The following is a 25,829-nucleotide window of genomic DNA, read 5'->3' as shown; positions in this document are numbered from 1 at the left end:
AAAGGCACAGCGCACCATCATAAGCATACATTGTACACTGATGTTTTGCTTTTTGACTTCTTTCCAACTTTTTAGGCTTAAAAAGCTTCAACTCCAAGATTGAAGATTCAAACTCTTGTGGATAACGGATTTGGATTTTATCCGGATTTAAATTGTAGAGATTCTAGAAATCTTTATATTCTATTTGTTTATTATACATTGTGCAGTTATAACTTATTTTGAATTTTTTATTTAAAATTAAACACAAATAGTACCTGACAAAAACTGGCTGCACGAAATACAATGTACGGTTAGAATGTGAGGATCCTCACAAAGAGGATCCAGAGAGGATTCTCATCCGTGAATAACTAAGAGTAAAAGATATAATTACTATAAGTAAAGTTCGGCGCATAGTATACATTGGTTGAGAACGGGTCATTCACATTTCATTTGATGATCAAATATGAATTGAAAGTTAAGCAGTGGTATTCTAAGAATTCGAACAACATTTGCAAATAATATAATATTTCACTAATAGAAAAAGGTACATTAATCAACACTTGTGGATAACTCGAAAACTAATAGTTGTTTACACACACATAATGATTAATAGTAATTAGGCTTACATTGCTGAAACTTAGGCTTACATTGCTAAAACTTATCCTAAAAGTTTGGCTAGCTTGTATGTTAGAAGTGATTAATAAAGACAAAACCTCTATAGCAATCTTCTGCAATGAAGGATTGCCGAAACTTAGGCTTAGATTGCGGAAATTTATCTTATGAATAGTTAGTGTTTGTTGTTGCTGTTTTGGTGTAGCATTGTTGATAGTTATTTTCTGTTTTTTATTTATTTTAAATATATTTATTTACCAAAAAAATAGTAATTAATTTAAGTGAATTCAACATTTCTTTCAATAATAATAGTTCTCCGTCCCTAACACGTAGGTACATTTTCCCCCTCAATTTCTAAACGACTTGGATGACTTTGAATGATATTATAAAAGAGAACTAAAATAGAGGATAAGTGAGAGCGGGGGCTTTGACTATCACTCCCAACATGCCAAAACGTACTTTTCTAAGTCAATATCAGCTTTAGTTTTAGGGCTAAATACATTTCACACTTGTTATATTTTGAGTGGTTTTCAAAATAGGCTACGAGGTTTTAATTGAATGAGGATTTTTTTTGGATTTTTTTGTGAGGATTCTAAGAATCTTCATATCGTGTCATTTATCGTATATCATGATATCAAAAATTATTTTAAATATTTTTATTTAAAATTAAACACAAATAGTACCTGATGAAAACTGACCGCACGATATACGATGAATAGACACGATATGAGGATTCGGAGAGGATCCTCATTCATTTTAATTTTCTCACATTGCTGTTTTATTTTTCTCATATTGCTCTCTAACATTTTGAAATTGTATTAATTTATTCTTTTTGTCTCATAAATTGTTTGAATAATTCATTAAATTGATGACATGGGGAGGATAAAACCATAATTGCGAGACAAGTTGTAAACAACATTTGCACCACATTGAATAAAAAAAATCATCAATTAAACGAATATTTAGGTGTTCAAATATTTAAAAGTTGTTAACTTATACAATTTCAAAATCTTAGAAAGTAATGCGAGACAACTAATATCTCACAATACATTTTAAAAATCACCTCAATTCTTAAGTGTGTAAAGTGTTATTAGCATTTATTTTTATCATGGAAAAAGTGGAAATATAGAGGTTAAAATCCCTGACCAAACTCTTTTCTACTGCAAATTTTTAATCCATGTAAACTGAGCCAAATGGGAGATGGTAAAACCGCAGATAATTTGGTGCTGTAATAATTAAACATGCAGAAGATTGGGTTTGGTTTGTTAAGGATCCACCATGTTTAAAAAATAATGAACAAATAAAATAAGTGGTTCTCTACCTAGCCTCATATTATATTAAGAACAAAGCTTGACTGCTTAAAAAAAAAAAGCAAGAGCTCCTTCTCTCATCCAATAATAACTTAACAAGTATCTAAAAAATTGAAAAAAAATAAAACAAAACTTGAACTAATAACACACATTTGTCAAGTTGTTATTGAGTGAGAGTATGAGCTCCTATTTTTTTTCAAGTAGCCAAGCTTTGTTCTTATATTAATCAATTACTAAATGATAATTTGTTGCTTAATCTGCCCTGTTAAGTTGATTGAGTACTTAAATGAATTGCTTCGACGAGTGGCATGAGCATTCTAGGTGAGAGGATTAGTGATGGGATTAGACTAGATTTATTTGTTTTTGGTAACTAGGGGATTGATGTTTCTTTGTGTTTCTCTTCACAGGTTTAGTCTTCGTCTTCCACTTGTATTCTTTTATTTTTACTTTTCTTTATTTGATAAATCTTTGAGATAGGGAACGAGGGGGTTGTTCTATTAGGAAGTTAGCTCTTTCTAATCGCTTTAAAGTGAGAAGGAAGTAGCTTACTTGTAGTTGGTGGCTAATCCCACGGTCTTGTTCTTTCTATTGCCTTGTGTTGGTTTAGAGAGTAAGGCTTATACTATTGTAATCTGACAATCAGTCTTATATATAGTTCGACTCGCCTACCCATTATCATCATTTCATTCTTATTATCTTATAAGAACATTATAATACTCAAACTAGGAGAGATATTTTCGAATCTAGGTGGGTTGGAAGTTGTAGGACGCCCCAGCCAGGCATGCTTCCGTTCCTGCTCGGTGTGTTTAGGTTCGTTATGCCTTTTTGTTCTTTCCCTTGTAAAATGAAGGTTTTTGAGAAAAATGGGAGAGCTCCATGTTAGTCTGTTGGAGCAGGAAAATGACATGACATGACTTAAGCAAACCCTTTCTCCTCCTTTTTCATTTCTCTACAGAGAGACCTTTTAGGGTTGTTAGCTAGAAGGAAGGCTCAATTCTTCATATTTGGAAACACACCATTTAGCAACACCACCAAATTTGCCACTAGAATTTTGAGCACAATATGTCATTTTTATCTTCTTTGGTCTCCCACACAAAGCTTTAAAATTAGGTATGTGGATGAGAATAGAGGGGCAATTGCTTTCGTATAGGATGAAGGAAAAGAGCAAAAAAGGAAGAAACGAACAGAAAAAGGTGAAGGCGAGAGAGGATAAGAACTTATGTAGGACAAGTTCATTGTTGTTATAACATTTTGATTCAATAACACAAAGTTATATTTAAATTTTACTCTGCATACTATTAGATTATCGGATCAAGATGATGCATATCGGTGAATTTATTTTGTGTAAGTTGATTTTCAGATAAGAGAGAGAGATAGTGCCAAATGATTCATGGCATTATGTGTGGAATTAGGGTCCCATTTAACAACTCATCTTTACAGAAAATGTGGCCTGCATTTGCCTGTTGCAGCAAAATATCTGTGTTTTTAAATGGTGATTGATTTGAGACACACATACATCACTGATGTTGATGCGTCAAACCATATGCTTTGCAAAGAAAATTAGGTAAATATGTATTTCACCAAGTAATCCTAATACCCCTAGTTTCTTATCAAAGGAGAAGCAGTCCTACTTTCTGTCACGGGCTAGTTAGAGGGAGATGAGTTTGGATTTAATTCGTGCACTTTTGACGGCTCAAATTAATAGGTTATCTGTCTGAAATGACTCGTTTGAACGAGTAGTCGTTCATAGCTGAACGAAGGGTCGAATATAGGGGTATTAAGGTTACCAATGAGTCATGAATCGTAGCATCACAATCTCTCATGATGTGTTTATAAAATTCAGTTTCTTTAGCATCAATTTATATATGATTTTTGCTAGAAAAACCATGGATGCGTAATTGAGGACTGATGCTACGATCTAAGACTCTTTGATGGAATACCATACTGTACCGTAGTTTCAAAATTTTCTTCTCATGTAGGTTGGCAATTTATGGCTTCAACAATTGTGGGCTCGTTTTGAAGTATTTTTTCAAGATTCATTTACATTTATGTTAAAGATTGGTATCAAAAATATTTTTACTAAAAACATTTTTAGTCATTTTAAAAACACTTTTTAGCGAGGCATGTATTGGTTGAACCCAAAAAAGCAAACACCAGTTGTGTTGGTTTATTCTTTCTTAGGCTTGAACTTACTTGTTTTGTAAGCGTAATTACTAAAAATGAGAAGAAAACAGTGAGAAAAAGGAGGGTAGGATAATATCGGACAGTCTGCAACCAAACTTTTGTGCAAGTTGTTCAGATCCTTTGGTGGTGAAAGGGAAAGGCAATTTGGCACTTGTTAGGAATAAAGAACAATTTTGTTGGTTTGTCGCCATCTCCATTTTAGCCCCACAAGAGTGGCTGCTAAGATATGAATGGTGCAAACAACTTAACTGTTAACGATATCTCGAACCAATTAAACAGTATTACCCATAAAAGTTAAACACAACACTACTTGATCAGTTGAAATATTGCTACAATAGCGTCCCAATTGCAGGTCCTTGGCCCACAAGAAAAGATACTTGGATTGGATCTCATCATAGAGAAGATACTTGTTTATGCAGTTTAGAACTTTAGATGAAGGAGAATGATAGAAAAAAGAGAACAAAAAGATCTTTGAATTTCAAATATATAGAGATATAGACATGTACATGAACACAAACTCAGGAAAACTAAGTACATCAGAGCTTTATCCTGTGCATTACTAGGAGGCAAAAATAGTTGCCACTAGAGCTTTATCCTACATTAGTTCCCCTATCATACTGAGGAACCCTAGAGAGTAGAGACAGCCACTCCCATTCCGCATCCCGGATTCGACCGGCTCAACCAAAATGGCCTTAGCTGGATGGGGTTCTGTCAAAACTCATGGCTACTTGGCTAGCTAGCTACTTCATGAGCTCTCATGAAAGTTAAGGGATCTAGACAATGCAGCTGGATTTGCTCGCAAAGCGGGAGAGGATTCAGAGACGGTTTTCTTTTTGTCACTCTTTGATTGGAAAGCCTTAAACAACCCTCCGCCGCTGATGGAGTCGTTCTTGATTCCGAGCGTTGCCCATATTGAACTCTTTGCAGCTTCACTCGGATCATCAATCCTCAATGTTTTTGGAACCAAAACACATCCATTTTTCTGTCTTGATGGCTCTTCTTTCTCCAAAATTTCTGGTTTTAGAACGTCTTCGTCCCTTGAGTGCTTCCCCAATGTTGGAGAATTTGAACCAGAGCGGGGAGACTTTTGGTTTGGAGAAGCGGGTTGTGGACCAAACCAAGGAACGTTCCAAGCGCCGGGCACACCACAGTTCCAATAAGGTGCAGGACAAAATGATAGAGGAAATCCTGGAGGACAAAAAGCCGGTTGGGGAACTGCTGCATTCCATGGATAAGGCCAGGGAACACCGGGAAGACAAGGAATTTGCGAAGAGAAGCCATTGACATTCTGCACATGTGGTTTTGAAACATTTACAGAAGTTGCACTGGAGCTATCATCGCCATTGTCCCTAGCTTTGCAAGGAGATGGAAATACCTGTTCTTCGCTTTTATGTAAACCATTTCGAGTACCATTCGGAACCTTTTTATCTGCAGGATTTAGAGAAGAAGCCATGGAATCACAAATAGGTGCATCCACTCCGAAGCTGAGGACTCTACCATTGCTTTTTAATGCAGGGTGGTGAACTCCATTTGGAGCATCAATCCGAGCTGCTTCAAGAGCCTCGCTAATGGTCATGTGGCGATAGTGTGAGGCAGAGTTCTTGTTTTTGCGACGTCCAGCTCCCACAGGCACATTCCTCATGGTACCGCCTGCTGTCCAGTATCTTTGACAGGCTTTACAGAAATGGCGTGGTTGATTGACGTTGTAATTGTTGTAGTAACAAAATTTAGTGTCCATGCTATTGCAGCGGGGGCATGGAAGTATCTTGTCAGGCTTCTTTAGGGTTTTCTCTTCCGAGTTTTCAGTACTCTGTTCTTTCTCCATCTGAGCAGTTTTTGTTTGTGCACTTTCTTCATCTATAGAGGGTGTCTTCGGGTTCACAACAGAACCTGGTAATGTTTCCAGATTTGTAGGGTCTTCAGATTTTGGTTGAGGACCATCATCTTGTTCTATGCTCTCAGTCGATTTTTGTGAAGGCGAATCCTGAAAATTTTAAATATACACTTTAGGAACAAGTATCGCAAAATAAACTTGAAACAAAATGGAATCGATCAATTTGACCTACAAGAAATTAGTACTCTAAATTTATGTGTTTACAAGGAGTTTTCTTCTTTTTTTCAACAGAAAAGTGATCATCTTTTGCCTTTTTATCCTTTTTGTTGCAAGTTTGGTTGTACTATAGTTTCATTCACACAATCAAATCTACTGAAACTTCTAGAAATTGGAGAATCCAAATTACTCTGTTACATAAATCCAAGAAGTCTAGAAAATTAATGAAAACAACAGTTCAGAAAATCAAGACAACCCTTCCAATATTCCTTTCATATTGATAAAAAAAAAAAAAATTATACGAAGGCAACAAGGCCAGAAATACTTTATACACGGAAGGTTGGACGGTTAAGTATCAACACGTGTAAAAAGAAAAAAATGTGCGGAGATAAAAATGCCTCGTTGAATGTGTGGCATACGAGAAAGAATAAGACTAAGAACGAGGATCTTGAGAGGATAATTCAGAGTTTTTAATCTGCAATCACTTATAAAATAAAAAAATAAAAAAAATCTAATTAGCTAGTGGCATATGTAAATTGAACTTAACTAACCAAAACAAATAAACATCGAAGTAACAAAATGAATCAATTTTATATTTTTTCCAAAAGCTAGATCGAAATTCATTGATTGAAAATCTTTCATTAATAACAAAACTGAATCAAACAATCAAAAGGCAACAAATTTTCCATTCCAATTCCCAAATGGCCAAAAAAGGATCAGAATTTCCATTTCCTTTCCCTGATTCTTTCATCTTCTAGACTTTAAAAGTTAATTAAACAGGATTAAAAAAAAAAAGAATCAAACAAAAAAAGAAGAAAAATGAAAACGAATAAAAAAAAAAGGAGCTCGACCCATCAAAGCTCCCATCAATTTAACAAAAGGGTCGAATCCAAACAAACAATTTAAATAAGAACTTTCTCTCTGAGTTACAAACTGTTACCTGCTCAGTCTCTGCATCTTCTTCTTCCTCTTCGCACTCCTCTTCCAATTCTACTTCCACTTCTTTCTCTACAGGGCGAGCAAAACCCAGTTTCTCGATGTCGGCGGGGAGGGAAATCTTCTTCCCGAAGAGCTTGATCGCGGGGTCCTTAGTTTCCAGCATTTTCTCGGCAGCCAAACAGTGGAAAAAGAGGCGCGATCGTCGGAGGTGTTTTCCTTCTCTTTTCTTCTGTGGGGGGAGAGTGGTGGTGGCATTGGGCGTGGTAAAACCTCGTCTACGATTTTGATCCGTTTAAAAATAGTTGGAGGTGGTGCCACGTCAGCATATGGGTTTGATTGTCAGCCACATGTTCTTGTGGCCTCAAGATTCTCCTTGTCAATTTTCTTTTGGATTCTCCGATGCATGGAATTTCTGTGCTACATGTATCTAATTCTTGATTTCTGGATTTTTTTGGTATGTACCAGTATTTTTCACAGTTTTAACGTTGAATTTATTGATGGATTTTTAGTTGTATTCAAATAAGATTCCGAGGGATTTTAATTCTTTTATGAATATAGAAGTATTCAATTAGAATTTTAAGTGATCTTTGAAATTTAAAATGTATTTAATAAGGATTGTAAGATAGTGAATTAAAATCCTTAGAAATCTAAAGATATTCAATTAGAATTTTAAAGCAGTTTATAACATTTCGAATTAGGAATTGATTTTAAAGAGATTTCGTAGTATATTTTAAGCATCTACAAATCTTACATCTCCTCATAAGATTTCGAAGGAATTTAATCAAAATTTTACATAAAATCTCTACAAATCAATTATACTCCATGAAATTCTATGGATTTATAAATCCATTTAAATCTTTCAAATTCTCAATTGAATACATCCTCCCAAGAGTTTATTCCTCATATGCTATACATACATCGAAGTATAACAAATTCATTATCACCTCAAATTAGATCACACGAAACACGATTTTCAACCTCGGGTCAGTGTCTAAAATGCCTCATGCCCTCAATAAGTGAATAGCAAATGCCAAACCACAAGAAATTTTCAAATTCTTTTTTAAAAACATAAAAATTAAAATAAAAAAAAGTTTGGTTGCACCTACCTACATGTTACATGATTATTGGAAATGGTTGTATTTATGAGTATGTATTTGGGATATTTTAGTTTTGGTATTGAATTTTTCTTTTGGTAATACTAAGGAGATCAAATTTATAAACTAAATTTTGTTAACTACATGGTATGGTTGTTAATGATTAAATTATTACTTAAGTGTTGATTCGTACTTATTTCGTATTGTTGACATATCATTTAATTTGTAAACTTAATTTTAAATTTTAATCTACCTATCGTTACCCTTTTTATTTTTAGTAACCCCACAAAACAATTCACATGTGTACAAATATACGAGACACTAGTGGCCACATCCTTTAATAAGAGGAGAAGTGTTGTATACAAACTTTCATTCCTAGAACTTCATGTCTGCTACATGTTTAAGCAATTTGAAACCAATTGAAGACTACATGTGGACCAAAAAAAAAAAAATTGAAGATCATACGTGGCCTAATATCTTAATGAATAAAGTGTTAGTTTTAACCATGCGTTTCGCATTCAAAACACGTCACCTAAATTATTGTATTAGTTTCAAACTATCCCGGTCTTCTGTTTCTCTCATCTTCTTGTGTGCAACTCTGTTGTGCACACCAAATATTCGATGAAATGCCTTAATTGACAGATCTTAACAGTTTTCAACATTACTCCATAATTTTCTATAGTCACCATCGACAAGCCTTTACAGACAATAGTAGTTGTTGGCATAATAAGCCTTCAGGAAATGTTGTCAAGAATTGACAAGTTTCTATTAGTGCTCGATAAAATTGTCCAATGAAGTTTTCTATTGTAAAAATCATAATTCTATTATTTGAAAATTCTTGACTCTACCACTAAAAATATCCATTAATGGAGTTTGAGAAAATTACTTAACTGACTCGTATGTAGGTCCACAATGTACGTAATACAAGAGACATAAAATAAAATTCAATTCCATAGCATTGGCCGTACGTTTGAATTTTGGTTGCATGACTCTCATTTACGAAATGTATTGATACAACTATATTTACCATGTATCATGTGTTACAATACACATCTTATAAATAACCGAAAACGTTTTTTTATAAAATTATTTTTAGAATCAATCATTTGTAAAAATGTAAGTAAATTTTAGAAAGACATTTAAAGTGCTTTTTGGAAGAATGACATAACTGATGCTTACAAAAAATATTTTAAGTGCTTTTGAAACTTAAAATTATTCTTTATAAACGCTTGCAGTCATTTTAATAACATTTTTAAATGAATTTAAATATTTAATTTCAGATCAGGACAACGTTTGTTGCCCTATCAGCTGCAGAAACAATTCAATGGGGTCCACCCAAAAAGCTCAAAGTTGAAAAGCCATCGTAGTTTTTCCACAAGCTCCCTTAGATAAGCAACACGTGTCCTAGTGCATGACACGCGTAGTCCATCTACCATTTTGTATGTAAGCAGAGCTCTCAAAGGATGACACCAAATCCCCGGTGGAGGAATATTAAGAAGTATAAAAGTAAAAAATATGACTTTAGTACAATCTACACGGAGGGATAAAAAGTTCCCAGCATAAGGCTTGGTCTTTCGGTGTAAAAGGTCAAATGGTTTTGATTAATTTAATCACATATTTATTAGTTGATTTTTCAATGTGTCTGGAACGCAATCCAGTATACGAAGTATCATCACATAGCTAGTTAATTTTTTTTATATTTTATTTTAAAGTTTCTAACCAATTCTATTATCGACACTTGATGTATTGAGCCATATTCTCGACACATTGAAGAACCACTTGTGGAGATAGTGATTGTATTATATACACGTTGTCAAATCTTAAATGTTAAAACATTGATAAACAAGTCTAATTAGGTAGTTAAAGTTGATTTGTTTAATGTCGGATTGGGCCAGTGGGCGGTTAAGGATTTTGTTATCTAGTTTTTCAATTAGGAGGCTTATGCCAGACATTTGACTTGGACAGTATAAACAAATAAAGTTGATTAAGATGAGATTAGGATGAAAGTTGGAAAGAAATTTCCCTTAATTATGATTAAAGTAAGTTGCTTTGTCAGTGTCAATGAGGTTGAAAGTAATTGTAATATGGCCCAGTGAAAACTTTGCCAGTGGGCACAGAGTGAGGTCCATTTGAGCTCCCAAATAGTGTAAGGTGTCCCAAAAAACCCAAAAGCTCTTATCAAGGTGGCCCAAAAAATTTGACATGGCCCAAAATCAAAATCGAAAAGTCTCATCGATCATCGCTCACATTCGCAAGAAAACTTGCCTATCTACGTGAATATTTCATGTAAGTTGCTAAGCACATGAGCTCAATGTGAATTGTGTGACAAATTGATCCTTAATGGCATGAAAGGATTGACTAAATTGGGTGAGATCAAGCAAGCATCATCAACGGACAGCATCCCATCTGAAAGGGTTGACTAAAGTTTGAGTAAAAAGTAGAATGATAAATATTGAACCATGCAAAAGCAGCAGAAAGTATAGTATGATTATTCTGAAATGATCATTTAGCTTTTTCTTGCTTTATCTTTTTTACTTTTTCAGCCCCATTTCGGATAATTAGGCTTTTAGCTTCACATTATAATTAGTTAATTGATTTTGTTAATTAATTTTTGGAATTGGCTAATTGACGCAACATAAAGCTAAAAGGATTACAAGCATAATTCTTTGAAGTACAAAATTCTGGAATCCATCAGTTTTGAGATAAATTCCAAAAGGTTTGTTTGATTAATGATTGGAAGATGATCACAGCAGGAGTCAGCCAATAGCTTAAATAACCCGATCACAGCACCCTAGGGTAACTCAAGGGCCTTAGGAAATTAAATGAAAATCAATTGGACGACAATAAAATGTTCGATTTTTATTACAAAATTTAAAATGTAGTTCTGGAGGTCTAAATAGCTTCACATAGCCAAAAATGTATCATAACGAACCGGAGTGTTTGAACTGTTGCGTTGTTCTCTTTCTGGAAATATATCATAGCCCTAATCAGAGCTCGGACGCCAAATATACAAACTCTCACTACGTTCTTTAAACTTTCATCAGTCCATCTCCTCTTCAATCTACTCAGCCATTTATTCTACGTCACTAATACATCAGCCAACTTGTTTGTTTCATTGTCAATGACTACTTTAACCCTGTAAGTGCGGTGACACACGAAACACACACTGGAGCAATGTGAAGCTTAATTGGTGATTTATAAAGTCAAACAGTTTAAAGTAAAAGCATGACAACTTGATCCCAATATGTCTACTGAAGTCAATACAAAGTTGAATGGTTAAATTGATTGTGTTACCATCCAACTGTAATTATGTTATGCACGTATCATCCAACCAGATCATTGTGTCTTCTTTTTGTAAAAAAAGAATCGTAACAAGAGGAGGTCATGAATAGGAAAAGTAAAAAATAAGGAAGATAAGGAAAGGAAATGAAACCAGCTACTACACTAATCAATCTAATTGCTGGTGTTTTTAGTTTTCAGTTATGAATCCTAACGTAAGAGTCAAATTTTTTTGAGTCCGTACATGTCACGATGTTAGTAAATGCATGTCAAATAATTTATCATACTAACTGTAATATCCATGCATCAGTAAATACAGAAAAATTAGGAATCGAAAAATCTAAATACTTGTACTAACTTCTTCCATGTAAACATGTCATTCTCTTCTACAATTTTTTTCAAACAAGTGATAATTGTAATGCATAACTACATGCTATCACATTTGGTGGTTGTTGTTTGTTTTCCCTACCCCTTAGTTGACATGCCACTAAAAAGGAATCCCAAAAGTCTAAGTCCATATGCCTTTGCTTTTTTAGTGAGTTTCTTCTTCCAATTCAATTTGCTTTTTTAGTGAGTTTCTTCTTCGAATTCATTGAATATCCTTGTGCTGCAATGATGATGACTCCCACTAAACCTTAACCTACAATTTCGTGCATGAGGCCTTGAGCTCAAATTTTGCCACAAAATCATCCTTTGTGTCACCTCCACTACCATATTTACTTAAATATCATTTCCCCCACTCAACAATTTCCCCGCAATCTCACTGCAATTTTGGGTAAATTCCACCTCTGCGGTTCACACTTCTCTTCTCTTTCACCTTATTGACTTTTGCCAAATCCCAACAACCCAAAAAACGGTGATCTACAAAAGCAGCTTTTGTGAGTTGTATAAATTGAGTAGTGATAGCTTTAAGACAATTAACATTCAACTTCATAGAGAAAATGGCAAGCAGTCTCCTTCATGTGCTTGTGATCTTGCTAGGGTTTTCTCACCTTGTCTTCTTGAATGCCATCCCAGCTACAAGTAAACTTTTAACAACTTTCTGCTTCTGCATCTTCTTCTTCTTATTCTTTTCCTTATTGTTCTCATTTGCTTTTTACAACATGCAGGAATTGGAAGCCTAAATCATGGACCTCAACTTCATCAAATTGCAGGAAGTAACAAACTGGTATTACTCCATATTTTCGATATTATAGTTCTCCACAACTCGCGAGGATCCTCTAAGGATCTTAATATACATTTAGTCATAGTACATGTGTCATGTAACACAACTCGCGAGAAGCACTTCTAGGAAAATATATATGTGTTGAGTTACTAGCCTTCCATTACTTAATTTTCATTTTTCAAAACAGGTAACCACAGAGAAGAGTTATAAAGAGCAAGCTATCACTGAAAGAATGGATGTGGAGCTTCACGACTACCCGGGTTCAGGCGCCAACAACCGCCACACCCCGAGGCCGCAGTCTGAAAGATGCTCCGATTGCTAGTTTTCTGTTGGAACTATTGGTTTTAAGGTTTACATTGAACTGTTATGTATGGAAGTATTGTAAACGATATTTTTGTTGCTAGATCAGTCATTTAAGTTTATTGTTTGGGGTTAGACGGAGTAGGAATGTAGGAACTAATGCATGACGTGAAATGTAATCATGGATTAATGCAAATTTATATGTACAACGGTTATGATGTAGTATTAATTTGATCAAGCAGAATGAATGTGTGAGCTTTTGATGCTGTTGATAATCTCATTAACTATGTGCTTAAGCTTTGACTTTCGTTAATTCATGTAATTAAGCAGATTATTTCACAATATAGAAGATTATTGGCCTCTTGTTATATGAGTGAAAAAAAATCATATGTAAGTCGGAAATTTCATGGCCATTTGATAATCTATGTAAGGCAATAATGCCGAGAGTGAAATTTTTAGGGCAAAACCTCCAAGAGTCAGAAACACAAATTTGAATTCGCAAACCATAATTCTAGTTGTATATAAAAATCTTCTTAAATCTTGATCATCACTAAGAAGTAGTTGTTAGAGAGCATTTCATTTCTCTAGTGTAGGAGCAATCACTTATTGTCACAAAAGAAAATTAAAACACTTAAATAATGCTTAATTGACTTAATGGTGAAGATCTACCGGAAGCACATTACAAGCGTTTTTAAATTTTTATTTCAAATGTAGTTAGAAGCATTTTTAGTTGTCAGAAAACGCTTTTAGTGCTTCTGGAACCAAATCCCAAACGGGACCTGAGAATTCTTGGACTTCTTGTAAGATTATGCTTTGCCTAAAAATATTAACTGAGATTTATAGTATGGATACCAGCTGAGAAGAAAAAGTATAAGATTGGGGATCAAACCGATGGCTTTGCTAAAGTCTCAATTCAAAGTTTACATGAGGTACAAGATTGCTTCTTCCTTTTTCCCCTGGTAGTTTAATCTTTGATTTGGCCTTAAAAATTAAGTTGGTGTGATTTGTTTGATCTGAATATGTTGTCAGGAAAACATGAAGATCATCCAACTTGTTTCCGAAACCAGAAATGCAAATGTTGTTGCTTTATCAATCTGGTTTGGCTAATCTAATTGGTTTTTGATGATTTTTTTGGTTGAATTTCTCTTTGATGTTATTATATTCTGAATGTGTTTACAGAACACCGAGATATTGCTTAAAACTCTTGGAAGACAGGACGTATCCTTTCGCTTCGTGGAAAACCTTGTGGAGTTGGAAAAAATCAGAGAGGCAAGCAAGGCGCTTGTTAAGGAGGACGACAGGGTAAGTTCAACTCATGGTGTCACAACACAGATTGATTGTTTAACATGGATTAACCGGTTGTGTATGTGTACGTATTGTAAGATTATTAAACTGGACGTTGTTTGACGTGTACATCTGTTCATTCAACAGGATGTGAAGAAGAAGAAGCCGGGAATTCAGAAGCGGGATGTGAAGAGGAAGAGGCCTGCTGAGAAGAAGCAAGAACTTCAGAAGAAGGATGGGAGAGAGGAAGCTTGCTCCTCTAGACCTGGTAATTGACTCGACATCTCGCGTGTTTGAGATTTTGTCATCTCTGTACTACTGCACCCACATTCTTTTTGACATTTCGTAAATTCCTGCAGCTTTGCGGCCTTGTGGTGATGAAATAGTCCGAGCCAGAGAGGAGGCACACAAGAAGATACTCCCCTGCCCTCGTTGCGATAGCAGGAACACAACATTTGACAAGTTCAGTCGTAACAATCCCAGTAAACCAGTTCGTGCATGCAAAGATTGCAAAAGAAGCTGGGTTGCACGCGGGAACTTGGGAAGGGGCTAGTGTTTACAACTCTGTAAAGCTAGGGTTAGTGCCTATGTAAATGGAGTAGGACTCCAGGATATGTACGTACCAACGAGGAGGTGTGAAGGTCTTACTAAATATGTAGAAACTATGTTTTATGGTTGATAATTATATGGGAGTCGAAAGTTCATGGCAGATTGATGCTAAATATGTATAACTTTATAGGCAAAATCCCCAAGATTCAGAAACAAATATATTTGAATTAACAAAACCAAACAATAGTTGTAAGCGAAAAGCTATTCAATAATCACTATGAAGTTGCTTTAGGAAAGCAATTGTAATCAGCAGAGACTGCTCGCTTGATTGTACCACAAGTTATCCCTCTGGTGATTGAACAATGGCAGGTGCAGGGGAAGGACCATCTGTTTCACCAACGCGCGAGAAACCGAATTTCTTTATGAGTTCCGTGGCAATAAGCTTGTTTGCGCTGTCCGATGGATGGTACTCGTCCCAAAACACATATTTGCTTCTGTCTTTGCACAGTACTGATGCAGGGACGCACGTCAAAGCCGGTCGAATTCTTCCAAATGAGCAGCATGGTGAGTCCGCATTGCTGAATCCTGCCATGGTCCGAATTTGAATGAAGAAACTGTCAGTAGAGAAACGAGGAGATATATGAAATGTTTTTGGTTCTGTCTCAACATACCGTATTTGTTTGGATCGCTGATCACATTGTTGACAACATCATACGCGTCACCAAATCGATAGCTCGCGTTAGGAAGCTGGCTGGACAAATCTTCCATAAGCTTGCTACCAGCTTTGTTGAAGCTGAGAGCTAGTTTGTTTGTTCTATCTTGGCAAGCCGAAGATGTACTTAGCACCCTTTGGAGTGGAATACAACCCATCGGTCCTAGCCCGAACACCATCAGCTGCCTCGCCCCTAGGCTGTGCAACAGCTGCTCGAAAGCACGTAAACCCCAAGTCAGGAAAATAACGACGATCAACTGGTAGAAATTAAGATAAACTATGATAATTCCAACCTTAAGTTGCTTCTCTAGCGTTCCCATTAAGTATTCCATGAAAGTTTGATCGTTGTAACTCCACGAATCGCTGTAAACAGGCATCAAATAGTTGTTAATGAAGTCGTTGCTGCCTAAAGCAACCACATAACGAGCGTCTTGGAAGAACTTCTCCGCTGCTTGTTCACCGATTTTGCTTCTGATAAGTGTTTGTGTTCCTTGAAAAAGCTCGATCTGCTTGTAGAGCGAAAGCCTCTGAATCTGCAAACACATTTTTTATCAAATCGCGCACAATCTTAATTGAAAGCTCAATTTTTATGTGTTTTTGTTACATTTAAGGCTGCAACTTACAAAGTAGCCACCGGTTTCATTCAAAATCCCACCACCTCCAGAGGCGTAGTTCACTCCGTTTTCGAGTATCATGTCTTCATTTAAAGATGGATCGAGAAAGGCCGGTGGCCGTGGGAGCCCCATGTTATCACCTAAACAAACAAACAAGTTTAGCAGAAAAATAAACGCGACAACAAATTCTATGTTTGAGTAACCGAGGTTTTACCAACATGTCATATCTTTAAAAAAAGACAGGACGTCCTTCACAGAATCGAAACCGCTACAACATACGTTACCTATTATATCAGCAACGGTACGGCCATTAGAGAACCTTCCATTAGGCAGTCCATTGCCCATATCAATGCCATACCAAGGCAGGTTTGCTTGGGCGATACTCTTGCTCAAGTACATGTTGTTTCCGACGTCGGAGAGGGAGTCCCCGAATATAAACTGCACGATTTTGCAGTCGTGGCCATCGATGAGGAGGCCGAAGACGGCCACGGCCACCATCATTGCTGCCAACGTTGTGAACTTCATGGCTGAAAAAACTCGAGAAATGCAGGTGTTTTTAGACCTTCCGATGTGAAATCGAAGACCTGGGTTTTGGATTTAAACACAACGTTGGGAGAATATATAAGTAGAAGGGTTAATGGGAATTAAGATTTCGTGTGAAATTTGAGTTGGGGAAATTGGGAGGAAGGACTAGAAACTGTGTGGTGCATTTGTGAAAAACAGAGAGGGTAGCTTAGCTAGCTTGTCTGATGAACTAACTGTTACTCAGTCGTACCTAAATGCAACTAACCGTGATTTGTCTTTTGTTACAAGTTATATTTATATACAAGTTTACAACAGTATGAGTCCCTAAAGTCCCAATTATTTAGTATTTTGATGCGTGTCGACGTTCTGAATACTTTCGTATTTTTATAGAAAAATAATTTTCGTACTCTCTTTTTATCTTAAGAGAAATCCAAAAAAATTTAAGAAAATAAATTATAAGTCAAGATGATTTTGCATTTGTGAAAATGTTTTAAGGAAGTGTGGGTTCACCTACCAATCAATTTGGCCTTCTCTTTCAACATGTTGGCAAACTATATAGGCTCGTTTCCTAAGTTTCTTCATTGGAATGAAGTTCAACAATCTTTAATTCCTTATCTTCTCCCCTAATTCCCTATTTTAACAAGAACTTTTTTAAAGGGGACGAGTGTGTGGTTTCGTCGTAGCAGTCCATCTTTTAGGGGACCAGGAAGACTCACAGAGATATTTCAACTTTCCTCTGACCACCATCATATGATTCACCAGCCACATTAGTCAAACTCAAAACGTACTGTGTTTCACACGAACTTAAAATTCGTTCTTAACCACTAGACCACCCTGTATTAGTTCTTTAACAAGATTTCTAACTTTCCGCGAGGGAACTAGCCAGGTGAAAACATTTACCAAATATTTTCCCTTTGATTTTCCTTTGACTCAACAACCACTACAAGAATACTTGGCTTTTACAATATTATTTAGTTGATTAAATATTGAATTATTGATGTTGATATTTCATATATATTAGTTAACAAAACATAATGGTGATAGCTGTTATAAATAGGTCAAAGTTTGAGAGATAACCTTTTTAATGGTAGGTGCGAGGTAGATGTAAAATGTCACACTAAAATATAGCACAAGAGGATAACAAAAAAAAAACAGAGGAATAGATGATGTTACTGATATTTTTCTCTCGTTCTCTTCTTCTTATCTTTTCTATAACTTGAAAACATACGGAGTGCTCTATTTATAGAGCAACTCCAAACTGATGCATTAACTGCATATTGAAATTTACGACATTTCGTTTGACAATACAATCTCTATGTATTCAACTTTTACTTTGCATGGGCATTGAAAACTTCTGCCCATGTTGAAGACTTTTGCTAACATACTGTGTGGGCATTCAATACCCACCAGACTTTTCAACACTCCCCCTTAGATGCCCACATATCAACATGAGTTGTCTCGTTAAAACCTTGCTTGGAAAAATCCAGTGGGAAAAAACCATAGCGAAGGAAAAAGAGTACAACTTTTCCTGGATCGTTGATATAGTGTCAAGTATGCTTATGTTGCCTTGTTAAAACCTTGATAGGAAAAAACCAGTGGGAAAAATCCTAATCGAAGGAAAAAGAGTACAACAAGTATGTATCATGGATACTCCCCCTGATATGTTTCTTCCCCTGATTTCGCATTCTCCAAATTTAGCTGTTTGTTAAGTCGACGTAATCCGATGCCTTGCACTAACTTCTGAAATGTGCACTTTGGTAGAGATTTGGTGAACAAGTCTGCCAGATTTTCATTTGAACGGATTTGTCTGACTTCAATAACTTTAGCCTTCTGAAGCTCATGAGCACTGAAAAACTTTAGAGATATGTGTTTAGTCTTATCGCCCTTGATGAATCCTTTCTTCATTTGGGCAACACAGGCTGCATTATCTTCATGGATGACAGTTGGGTTGTCTGTCTTCGAAGTTAAACCACATGAATTCCGGATATGATGGATCATTGATCTTAACCAAGAACATTCACGACTTGCTTCATGTAAAGCAAGTATTTCTGAATGATTTGAAGATGTAGCAACTAATGTTTGCTTGGTTGAGCGCCATGAGATTGTTGTATCTCCATTCTTAAACACATATCCAGTTTGTGAGCGGGCTTTATGCGGATCAGAAAGGAAACCAGCATCTGCATATCCAACAAGGACCTGGTCATTTGTGGAGTTCTTTGAGTAGAAAAGACCCATGTCTGTTGTTCCACGAAGGTATCGCAATACATCTTTGATACCCTTCCAATGGCGAATTGTTGGAGTAGAGCTATACCTTGCTAACAAGTTAACTGAAAAAGCTATATCTGGTCCAGTACATTGTGCTAAATACAACAAAGCACCTACTGTACTCAGATATGGTACTTCTGGACCAAGGACCAGTTCATCATCTTCTTTTGGACGGAATGGATCTTTCTTAATGTCCAAAGAACGAACGACCATTGGCGTGCTTAGTGGATAAACCTTGTCCATACCGAATCGCTTCAGAATTTTTTCAGTAAGCTGATTGGTAGACCAAAATTCCACTAGCACAATGCTCGATCTGCAGGCCGAGACAATTGTTTTTCCAAGGTCTTTCATTTCAAATTCGCTTTTCAGATATTCAACAGTTTTATTGAGCTTTTCAGGAGTCCCAACTAGATTCATATCATCAACATATACTGTCACTGTAGCGAATCCAGAATTGGATTTCTTAATGAACACACAAACGCAAATAACATTGTTGATATACCCTTCTTTGATCAAATACTCACTGAGACGATTATACCACATTTGTCCAGATTGTTTCAGACCATACAATGATCGCCTTAATTTGATTGAGAGCATACCTCGTGGTTTATTACTTGTTTCAGGTAACTTAAGTCCTTCTAGGACTTTCATATAGATGTCAGTATCTAATTCTCTATATAGATACGCAGTGATGACATCCATAAATCGCATGTCAAGTCTTTCTGAAACCACTAAACTTATTAAGTAACAGAACGTAATTGCGTCCATTACAGGAGAGTATGTCTCCTCATAATCAATTCCAAGTCTTTGAGAAAAACCTTGTGCAACGAGTCGTGCTTTGTATCTTGCGATCTCGTTTTTCTCATTTGTAACCCACGGGGTTTACACTAGGCGGGGTTTGGACTACTGGTCCAAAAACATTCCGCTTTTCCAAGGAATTTAATTCTGCCTGGATTGCATCTTTCCACTTAGGCCAATCCTGTCTCTGTTTGCATTCATCAACAGAGCGGGGCTCAATATCATCACTCAAGATGATTTCAGTGGCTACTGCGAATGCAAATATATCATCGATGATTATTTCATTCTGATCCTACAATTCATTTGTACATGCATAGTTTATGGAGATTTCTTTGCTTTCATGTACTTCTGTCTCTTCAGGGACATATGTCTCATCAAGGACATTTTCTTTTTCTGGAAGTCCAGAATCATGAATTGTGGATGTATTATTCATTTTCTCTTCCTGAATGATTTCATTTGGATTCAGTTGTGCCCTCGACTTTCTCTTTCGAGGGGCAGAATCTTTTGAACCTTGGGGTCTACCACGCTTCAGGCATGCACCAAATGAATCATTCGCTGCCACTTTATTTTGTCCAACAGAGACATCAATTCTTGCAGGTGCATTTGCAGCTAAGACATGTGATTTTGTCACTTTCATAGCATCATTAAATGTATCTGGCATTTGATTGGCAATACTTTGAAGATGAACGATCATTCTCACTTCATTTTCACATCGAATGCTGCGAGGATCAAAATGAGACAAGGTGGGAACAACCCATGTCAACTCTTTCCGTTCTTCTGGAACAGTCTTTTCTCCCCCTAACGACGGGAAAATTGTCTCATCAAAGTGACAATCAGCAAAACGAGCTGTAAACATATCATCTGTCAAGGGTTCCAAATATCTAATAATAGATGGTAAATCAAAACCCACGTAAATTCCCAGTCTATGCTGAGGTCCCATTTTAGTGCGTTGCAGCGGTGCAATAGGCACATAAACAACACAACCAAAAACTCGTAAATGGGAAATGTTTGGCTGATATCCAAACACGAATTGTACTGAAGAGTATTGATGGTTGGCTATAGGTCTCAATCGAACCAATGATGCAACATGTAAGATGGCATGTCCCCATGCAGAGACTGGTAATTTGGTTTTCATAAGCAGAGTGCGAGCTATTAACTGAAGCCGCTTGATCAATGGTTCTGCTAAACCATTTTGAGTATGGACATGAGGAACAGAGTGTTTAACATCAATGCCCAATGTCATGCAATAATCATCAAAGGTTTGAGACGTAAATTCACCAGCATTATCAAGTCAGATTGACTTAATGGGATAATCTGGGAACTGTGCTCGTAACTTAATTATCTGAGCAAGAAGTCTCGCAAAGGCTACATTCCGAGTAGACAAGAGACAAACATGTAACCATCGGGTAGATGCATCAACCAAAACCATAAAATATCGAAATGGTCCATATGATGGTTGAATAGGCCCACAAATATCCCCTTGAATTCTTTGCAGAAATGATGGGGATTCAGCATCAACCTTTAGTTGAGATGGTCTAATTACCAATTTCCCTTGAGAACAAGCTTTGCAAGGGTTATCATTTGAGGCAGCAATGTGTCTGCTCACTAATGGATGTCCATTAGAGTTGGTAATGATCCTACGCATCATGGTAGATCCTGGATGACCCAGACGGTCATGCCAAAGCATGTAAACCTTTGAATCAATGAACTTCTGGTTCATGACAGTATGTGATTCAATTGTCCTTATGTATGTATAATATAATCCACTCGACATATCACGCAACTTCTCCAATATACGCTTCTGGGTATCATTGGAGGTAATGCATAAATACTCCACATTTTCTGCACTTTTTGTTTCAATGTGGTATCCATTTAAACGTATGTCTTTGAAACTCAACAAATTTCGAGTAGATCGAGTAGCATACAATGCATTCTGTATGGACAATATTGTTCCATTTGGTAACATAATCTGGGTTTTCCCTGAACCTTGAATTACATATGAAGGTTCTGATATTGTTGTTACCTCTACTCTTGTAGGTATTAAGCTTGAAAAATACTTTCGATCACGAAGTATTGTATGTGTGGTTGCACTGTCTGCAAGACAAATATCTCCGCCATTTCTCATGTTCTGAGAATAACCACAGTTTTTATCCATGCTCTCTGAGTAAGAGAATCAGAGTTAAAAACAAGTTATAACAAGAAATTTACATGCCACTTTTATTGAATCTGACATACTACAAGTTTAGCATAATAAAAGTACATTAATGATTCAATCGGACCGGTATACTTCATTTCCCCTTTCCTCAATAAAGTCTGGAACATCTAGATGAGTTGTGTTCAACTGCCCTGATAAGTCAAACACTGGATCAAGTATATCCATTAGTCTAGCCTGGTCGAGAAAGTTGGTCTCGACACCCTTCTCCTTGAGGGAGACTTGATACAGATCCACTGGATGTTTTGGGGTACGACAAGCACGCGCCCAATGCCCATTGCCATCACATCTATGACAGGCTCCTTCAGAGTTTCTAGGAGCATTGTTCTTAGGAGCTTTGCCTTTGTGGCGATTCGCATTTTTGAAGCTCGGACCTGAATTATGCCTCGGAACCTGGTTGTGAAACTGAACTCCATGGTTCTTGTCTTTCCTATTCCATCGACCTCGCTTGTGGCCACATTTTCATTTATGATTATCACCACCAAAGGAAGAGGCGTTCATTTTGAGGGCAGCAGCATTCACTTTTGGGAATGGTGCAGATCCAGTAGGTCGAGAATGATGGTTTTTCATCAGGAGCTCATTATTCTATTCAGCTACTAAGAGCACAGATATCAGCTGATTGTACTCAGTGTAGCCTCGCGCTCTATACTGCTGCTGCAGGAGCACGTTGGAGGCATGAAATGTGCTGAGAGTCTTTTCCAGCATATGTTCCTCAGTAATAATGTCCCCACAGAGCTTCATCTGAGAGGTAATTCTGAACAATGTAGAATTGTACTCTGCCACTGACTTGAAGTCTTGGATCCTCAGATGAGTCCACTCATAGCGGGCCCTTGGAAGAATCACCGTTGTCTGGTGATTGTATCTATTTCTCAAGGCATTCCAGAGAGCTAACGGATTTTCAACCGTTAAGTACTCGCTCTTTAGCGCCTTATCAAGGTGGCGGTGAATGAAAATTATGGCCTTTGCCCAATCTTGAGAGGATGAGTTGCTCTCTTCCCTGATGGTATCTCCAAGATTCCTTGCTTCCAGATGGATCTTGGTATCTAGTACCCAGGTCAGGTAATTCTTCCCGGTAATATCCAGGGCAGCAAATTCAAGCTTCGCCAAGTTCGCCATTTTCTTTTCTGAAAGAAAATGAGATGTGTAAGAACTTACAATAATATGTATTCCTGGAGGAATATGATGTTAGAACTTCTGGTTCTTACAAATTTTTCATTTTGATCTTCAGGCCAAAATGATAAGCACTCGAAACTTCTGGCTCGAGATTTTCAGGGTGAATGAGGAGGGTGATTGTACCGCATCATTCTCATTGAAATAATGTAATATAGAATGGGCGATTATTCCGCACCACTGAAGTAACAGGAAAATTAAATATGCAGAGTAGCGTGGGTGATAATACCACACCACATAAAATTGCAATGAAATTAAACAGCAAGTAAATTCAAATGTGTAGGGTAGGGTGGAGCGGTATAAGGGCGATTATACCGCTCCACCTAAAATTTGCAGTAAAATTAAATCTGCAGTCCAAGATAGGCGATGATACCGCACCATCTTGGATTGCAGTAAAATTAACATAAATAAATACTGGGTTAGTAATCAATCTCTACACCAAACAAGTAATCAAAGATGTATGTAACCGTTAGATTGAGAACTAAGAGTAGACATGGAGCAAACAGTTCGTCGAGAGGGTATATTGCGCAATTGAGGCAGAGGAAGAAGATGAACAGTAAAAACCTTAAAGGAAACATTTTTCTTTATTTCGTTTGTTCGGCAAAGAGAGATGAGAGAATAATTATATTTAGAGACTCGTGCTGATAACGTGTTATAAATAGGTTAAAGTTTGAGAGATAACCTTTTTAATGGTAGGTGCGAGGTAGATGTAAAATGTCACACTAAAATATAGCACAAGAGGATAACAAAAAAAAAAAAAAAAAAAACAGAGGAATAGATGATGTTACTGATATTTTTCTTTCGTTCTCTTCTTCTTATCTTTTCTGTAACTTGAAAACATACGGAGTGCTCTATTTATAGAGCAACTCCAAACTAATGCATTAACTGCATATTGAAATTTACGACATTTCGTCTGACAATACAATCTCTATGTATTCAACTTTTACTTTGCATGGGCATTGAAAACTTCTGCCCGTGCTGAAGACTTTTGCTAACATACTGTGTGGGCATTCAATACCCACCAGACTTTTCAACAATAACTCATATATTTCATACATTTATACCATTCATTCCTACTCCCTTTGTGATATTTTTAAGTTAAACTAGTTGCAATTTACCCTCTTTTGTATTAGTGTGCAGCTAATCGTATTTTGGAGCTCAGTTGAAGATAAATAAGGCAAAATGGTGGTAAAATGGAGAATTGAATAATGATGCTGATGTAGACAAAGAATTAAAAGTAGAAACTGAATATGGTGATGAATATAGCTCTTTATAAGACCAATAACAGCAAAAAAACATGGGAATTAAATGCCCAATTACTGGGATGCAATGACAATCTGTAACAGCGTCTTTAACCTTATAAAACTAAGAGTTTCAGCCACTTTTACAAAAAGCTTCCCCTTGGGAACACCCATAGCTCTCTCTCTTCTCTTTCTTTGGCCTTTCTTCCAGAAACAAAATCCTTTCTTCATTCACCATCTGCAGCCACCAAAGAAACCACGCAGCCGCGCTGTTCTTGGAGAAGTTCAACATCAGAATTACTTCAAGGGGGTTTCTTCTATGAACTTTAATTTCACTCATGTTGTTCTTGATATTTATATATTTTGTAATCATGTTGTGTAATTAAGTTCATAGTTGGGGAATTCGATGTAGCCTTGCAAACCTACTCTATGTTATTAAGTTAAAGTGTTCAAATTACCAATATGTGTTCTTGTTTTAGTCATTGATGTTATAGTATAATTTGTTTGTTAATCTTAATGTTTGATCATCATTAGGGCTGCTTACAGATTATTTGATCAAGGTTATAGTACACATCATACTTAATCTTGCTAGACATATGAATGAATGAAGAAACTGCTATGCATACATCATGTCATGTGATTTCTTTGGTTCTTTGAAGTTTTCTTGTTCTTAATGGATTCTTATTTGGTAATCTAAGTTGAACATCACAACTAGGTTGCAGATTAGGAGTACTTGATCACAACCACACATCAAATGGATGATCATAAATGAGTAAAACGAACCCTAGTTGCATATTGGAGAGTTGAATGTGTTTTGACTTAATTTTCATGGAATTGGCTTGTAATGGTGAAATCGGTATCCCTAATTCTATTTCCATTGTTTCTGAATCATTCTATTATTCATATTTACATTCTCTTGCATTTTAAGTTACTTTACTTCTCAAAACAAAAAAAATCTAAATTCAGTTTTCATTTTCATTGCGTAGTTAGGGTTCACATAAAGCTAGTAATTTGTAGAGTTCTAATCAGTCCCTTTGGTTCGACACCCTTACTTGTTCCATTATACTATCTTTATATTTGCACTTGAAAGGAACACAACAAATGACACATCTAGTAGTATTCATCTTCATTTATAAGTGAGAAATTTTAGGTTCAATTCTCCTTAGATAACGACACGTCTAATTAGTATTACGATCCTACTTAGATGCTTTAGCCTTTAGAGGAACAATTTAAAGAAGATATTTGCCAAGTCACTTTCGAGAAGTTGAAAACATAATTTGCGAAAAAATAATGTTAGAGAGACCATTTATTTCAATTATATTTTATAAATCATATAACGTGATTATTGATTATTTGAATTGACATGTTAATTTCTTTATGATGACACTATCATTTTTGGGTCAAGAATCTATTTAAACTTAATGACAATGGTGACTTGACTTTTTATAGAGCTTCAGATGTACACATAGCTAGTAATCGCTGGTCAGTCATACGTCGGTAGTGCCCATCCAACTATGTAATATTTATTCTCCAAAAAAAAAAAAAAA

General features: G+C 36.3%; 4 protein-coding genes across 4 annotated transcripts; 1 reads left to right on the top strand and 3 right to left on the bottom strand.

The window, feature by feature from the left end:
• Positions 1-4,542: 4,542 nt before the first annotated feature.
• On the bottom strand, positions 4,543-7,428 carry LOC137713025 (cyclic dof factor 3-like). Its single transcript, XM_068452253.1, has 2 exons — positions 7,076-7,428; positions 4,543-6,069 (listed from the first exon to the last, which is right to left on the bottom strand). Exons 1-2 carry the CDS (start codon positions 7,235-7,237, stop codon positions 4,831-4,833), a joined length of 1,401 nt encoding a protein of 466 aa, XP_068308354.1. The 5' UTR covers positions 7,238-7,428; the 3' UTR covers positions 4,543-4,830.
• A 6,519-nt stretch (positions 7,429-13,947) lies between these two features.
• On the top strand, positions 13,948-14,749 carry LOC137712389 (dof zinc finger protein 5-like). Its single transcript, XM_068451477.1, has 4 exons — positions 13,948-13,989; positions 14,092-14,214; positions 14,344-14,464; positions 14,556-14,749. The coding sequence occupies exons 1-4, from the start codon at positions 13,948-13,950 to the stop codon at positions 14,747-14,749; spliced, it is 480 nt and encodes a 159-aa protein (XP_068307578.1).
• A 199-nt stretch (positions 14,750-14,948) lies between these two features.
• LOC137711873 (GDSL esterase/lipase At1g74460-like) lies at positions 14,949-16,647 on the bottom strand. Its single transcript, XM_068451030.1, has 5 exons — positions 16,356-16,647; positions 16,081-16,211; positions 15,751-15,990; positions 15,417-15,666; positions 14,949-15,330 (listed from the first exon to the last, which is right to left on the bottom strand). The coding sequence occupies exons 1-5, from the start codon at positions 16,594-16,596 to the stop codon at positions 15,086-15,088; spliced, it is 1,107 nt and encodes a 368-aa protein (XP_068307131.1). The 5' UTR covers positions 16,597-16,647; the 3' UTR covers positions 14,949-15,085.
• A 5,281-nt stretch (positions 16,648-21,928) lies between these two features.
• Positions 21,929-22,987, bottom strand: LOC137712388 (uncharacterized). Its single transcript, XM_068451476.1, has 2 exons — positions 22,469-22,987; positions 21,929-22,318 (listed from the first exon to the last, which is right to left on the bottom strand). Exons 1-2 carry the CDS (start codon positions 22,985-22,987, stop codon positions 21,929-21,931), a joined length of 909 nt encoding a protein of 302 aa, XP_068307577.1.
• Between the last annotated feature and the right edge of the window lie 2,842 nt (positions 22,988-25,829).

The sequence above is a fragment of the Pyrus communis genome, chromosome 13 (assembly GCF_963583255.1).
Source record: "Pyrus communis chromosome 13, drPyrComm1.1, whole genome shotgun sequence".
NCBI classification, from domain to species: Eukaryota; Viridiplantae; Streptophyta; class Magnoliopsida; order Rosales; family Rosaceae; genus Pyrus; species Pyrus communis.
The sequence above is the reverse complement of the archived record's forward strand: the minus strand, read 5'-3'. Positions and strand labels throughout refer to the sequence as shown.

Excerpts from the sequence above, each read along its gene's own strand:
- LOC137711873 (XM_068451030.1), bottom strand. The coding sequence starts at position 16,596 with ATGAAGTTCACAACGTTGGCAGCAATGATGGTGGCCGTGGCCGTCTTC. Across the intron at positions 16,212-16,355 it reads TACCGTTGCTGATATAATAG|GTGATAACATGGGGCTCCCA; the intron begins GTAACGTATGTT and ends TTGTTTGTTTAG. Across the intron at positions 15,667-15,750 it reads CGCTAGAGAAGCAACTTAAG|CTGTTGCACAGCCTAGGGGC; the intron begins GTTGGAATTATC and ends GCTTTCGAGCAG.
- LOC137712389 (XM_068451477.1), top strand. The coding sequence starts at position 13,948 with ATGAAGATCATCCAACTTGTTTCCGAAACCAGAAATGCAAAT. Across the intron at positions 14,215-14,343 it reads TTGTTAAGGAGGACGACAGG|GATGTGAAGAAGAAGAAGCC; the intron begins GTAAGTTCAACT and ends TTCATTCAACAG. Across the intron at positions 14,465-14,555 it reads AGCTTGCTCCTCTAGACCTG|CTTTGCGGCCTTGTGGTGAT; the intron begins GTAATTGACTCG and ends AAATTCCTGCAG.
- LOC137713025 (XM_068452253.1), bottom strand. The coding sequence starts at position 7,237 with ATGCTGGAAACTAAGGACCCCGCGATCAAGCTCTTCGGGAAGAAGATT. Across the intron at positions 6,070-7,075 it reads AAGATGCAGAGACTGAGCAG|GATTCGCCTTCACAAAAATC; the intron begins GTAACAGTTTGT and ends TAAAATTTTCAG.
- LOC137712388 (XM_068451476.1), bottom strand. The coding sequence starts at position 22,987 with ATGGCGAACTTGGCGAAGCTTGAATTTGCTGCCCTGGATATTACCGGG. Across the intron at positions 22,319-22,468 it reads AGCTGATATCTGTGCTCTTA|CGAGGTCGATGGAATAGGAA; the intron begins GTAGCTGAATAG and ends TGTGGCCACAAG.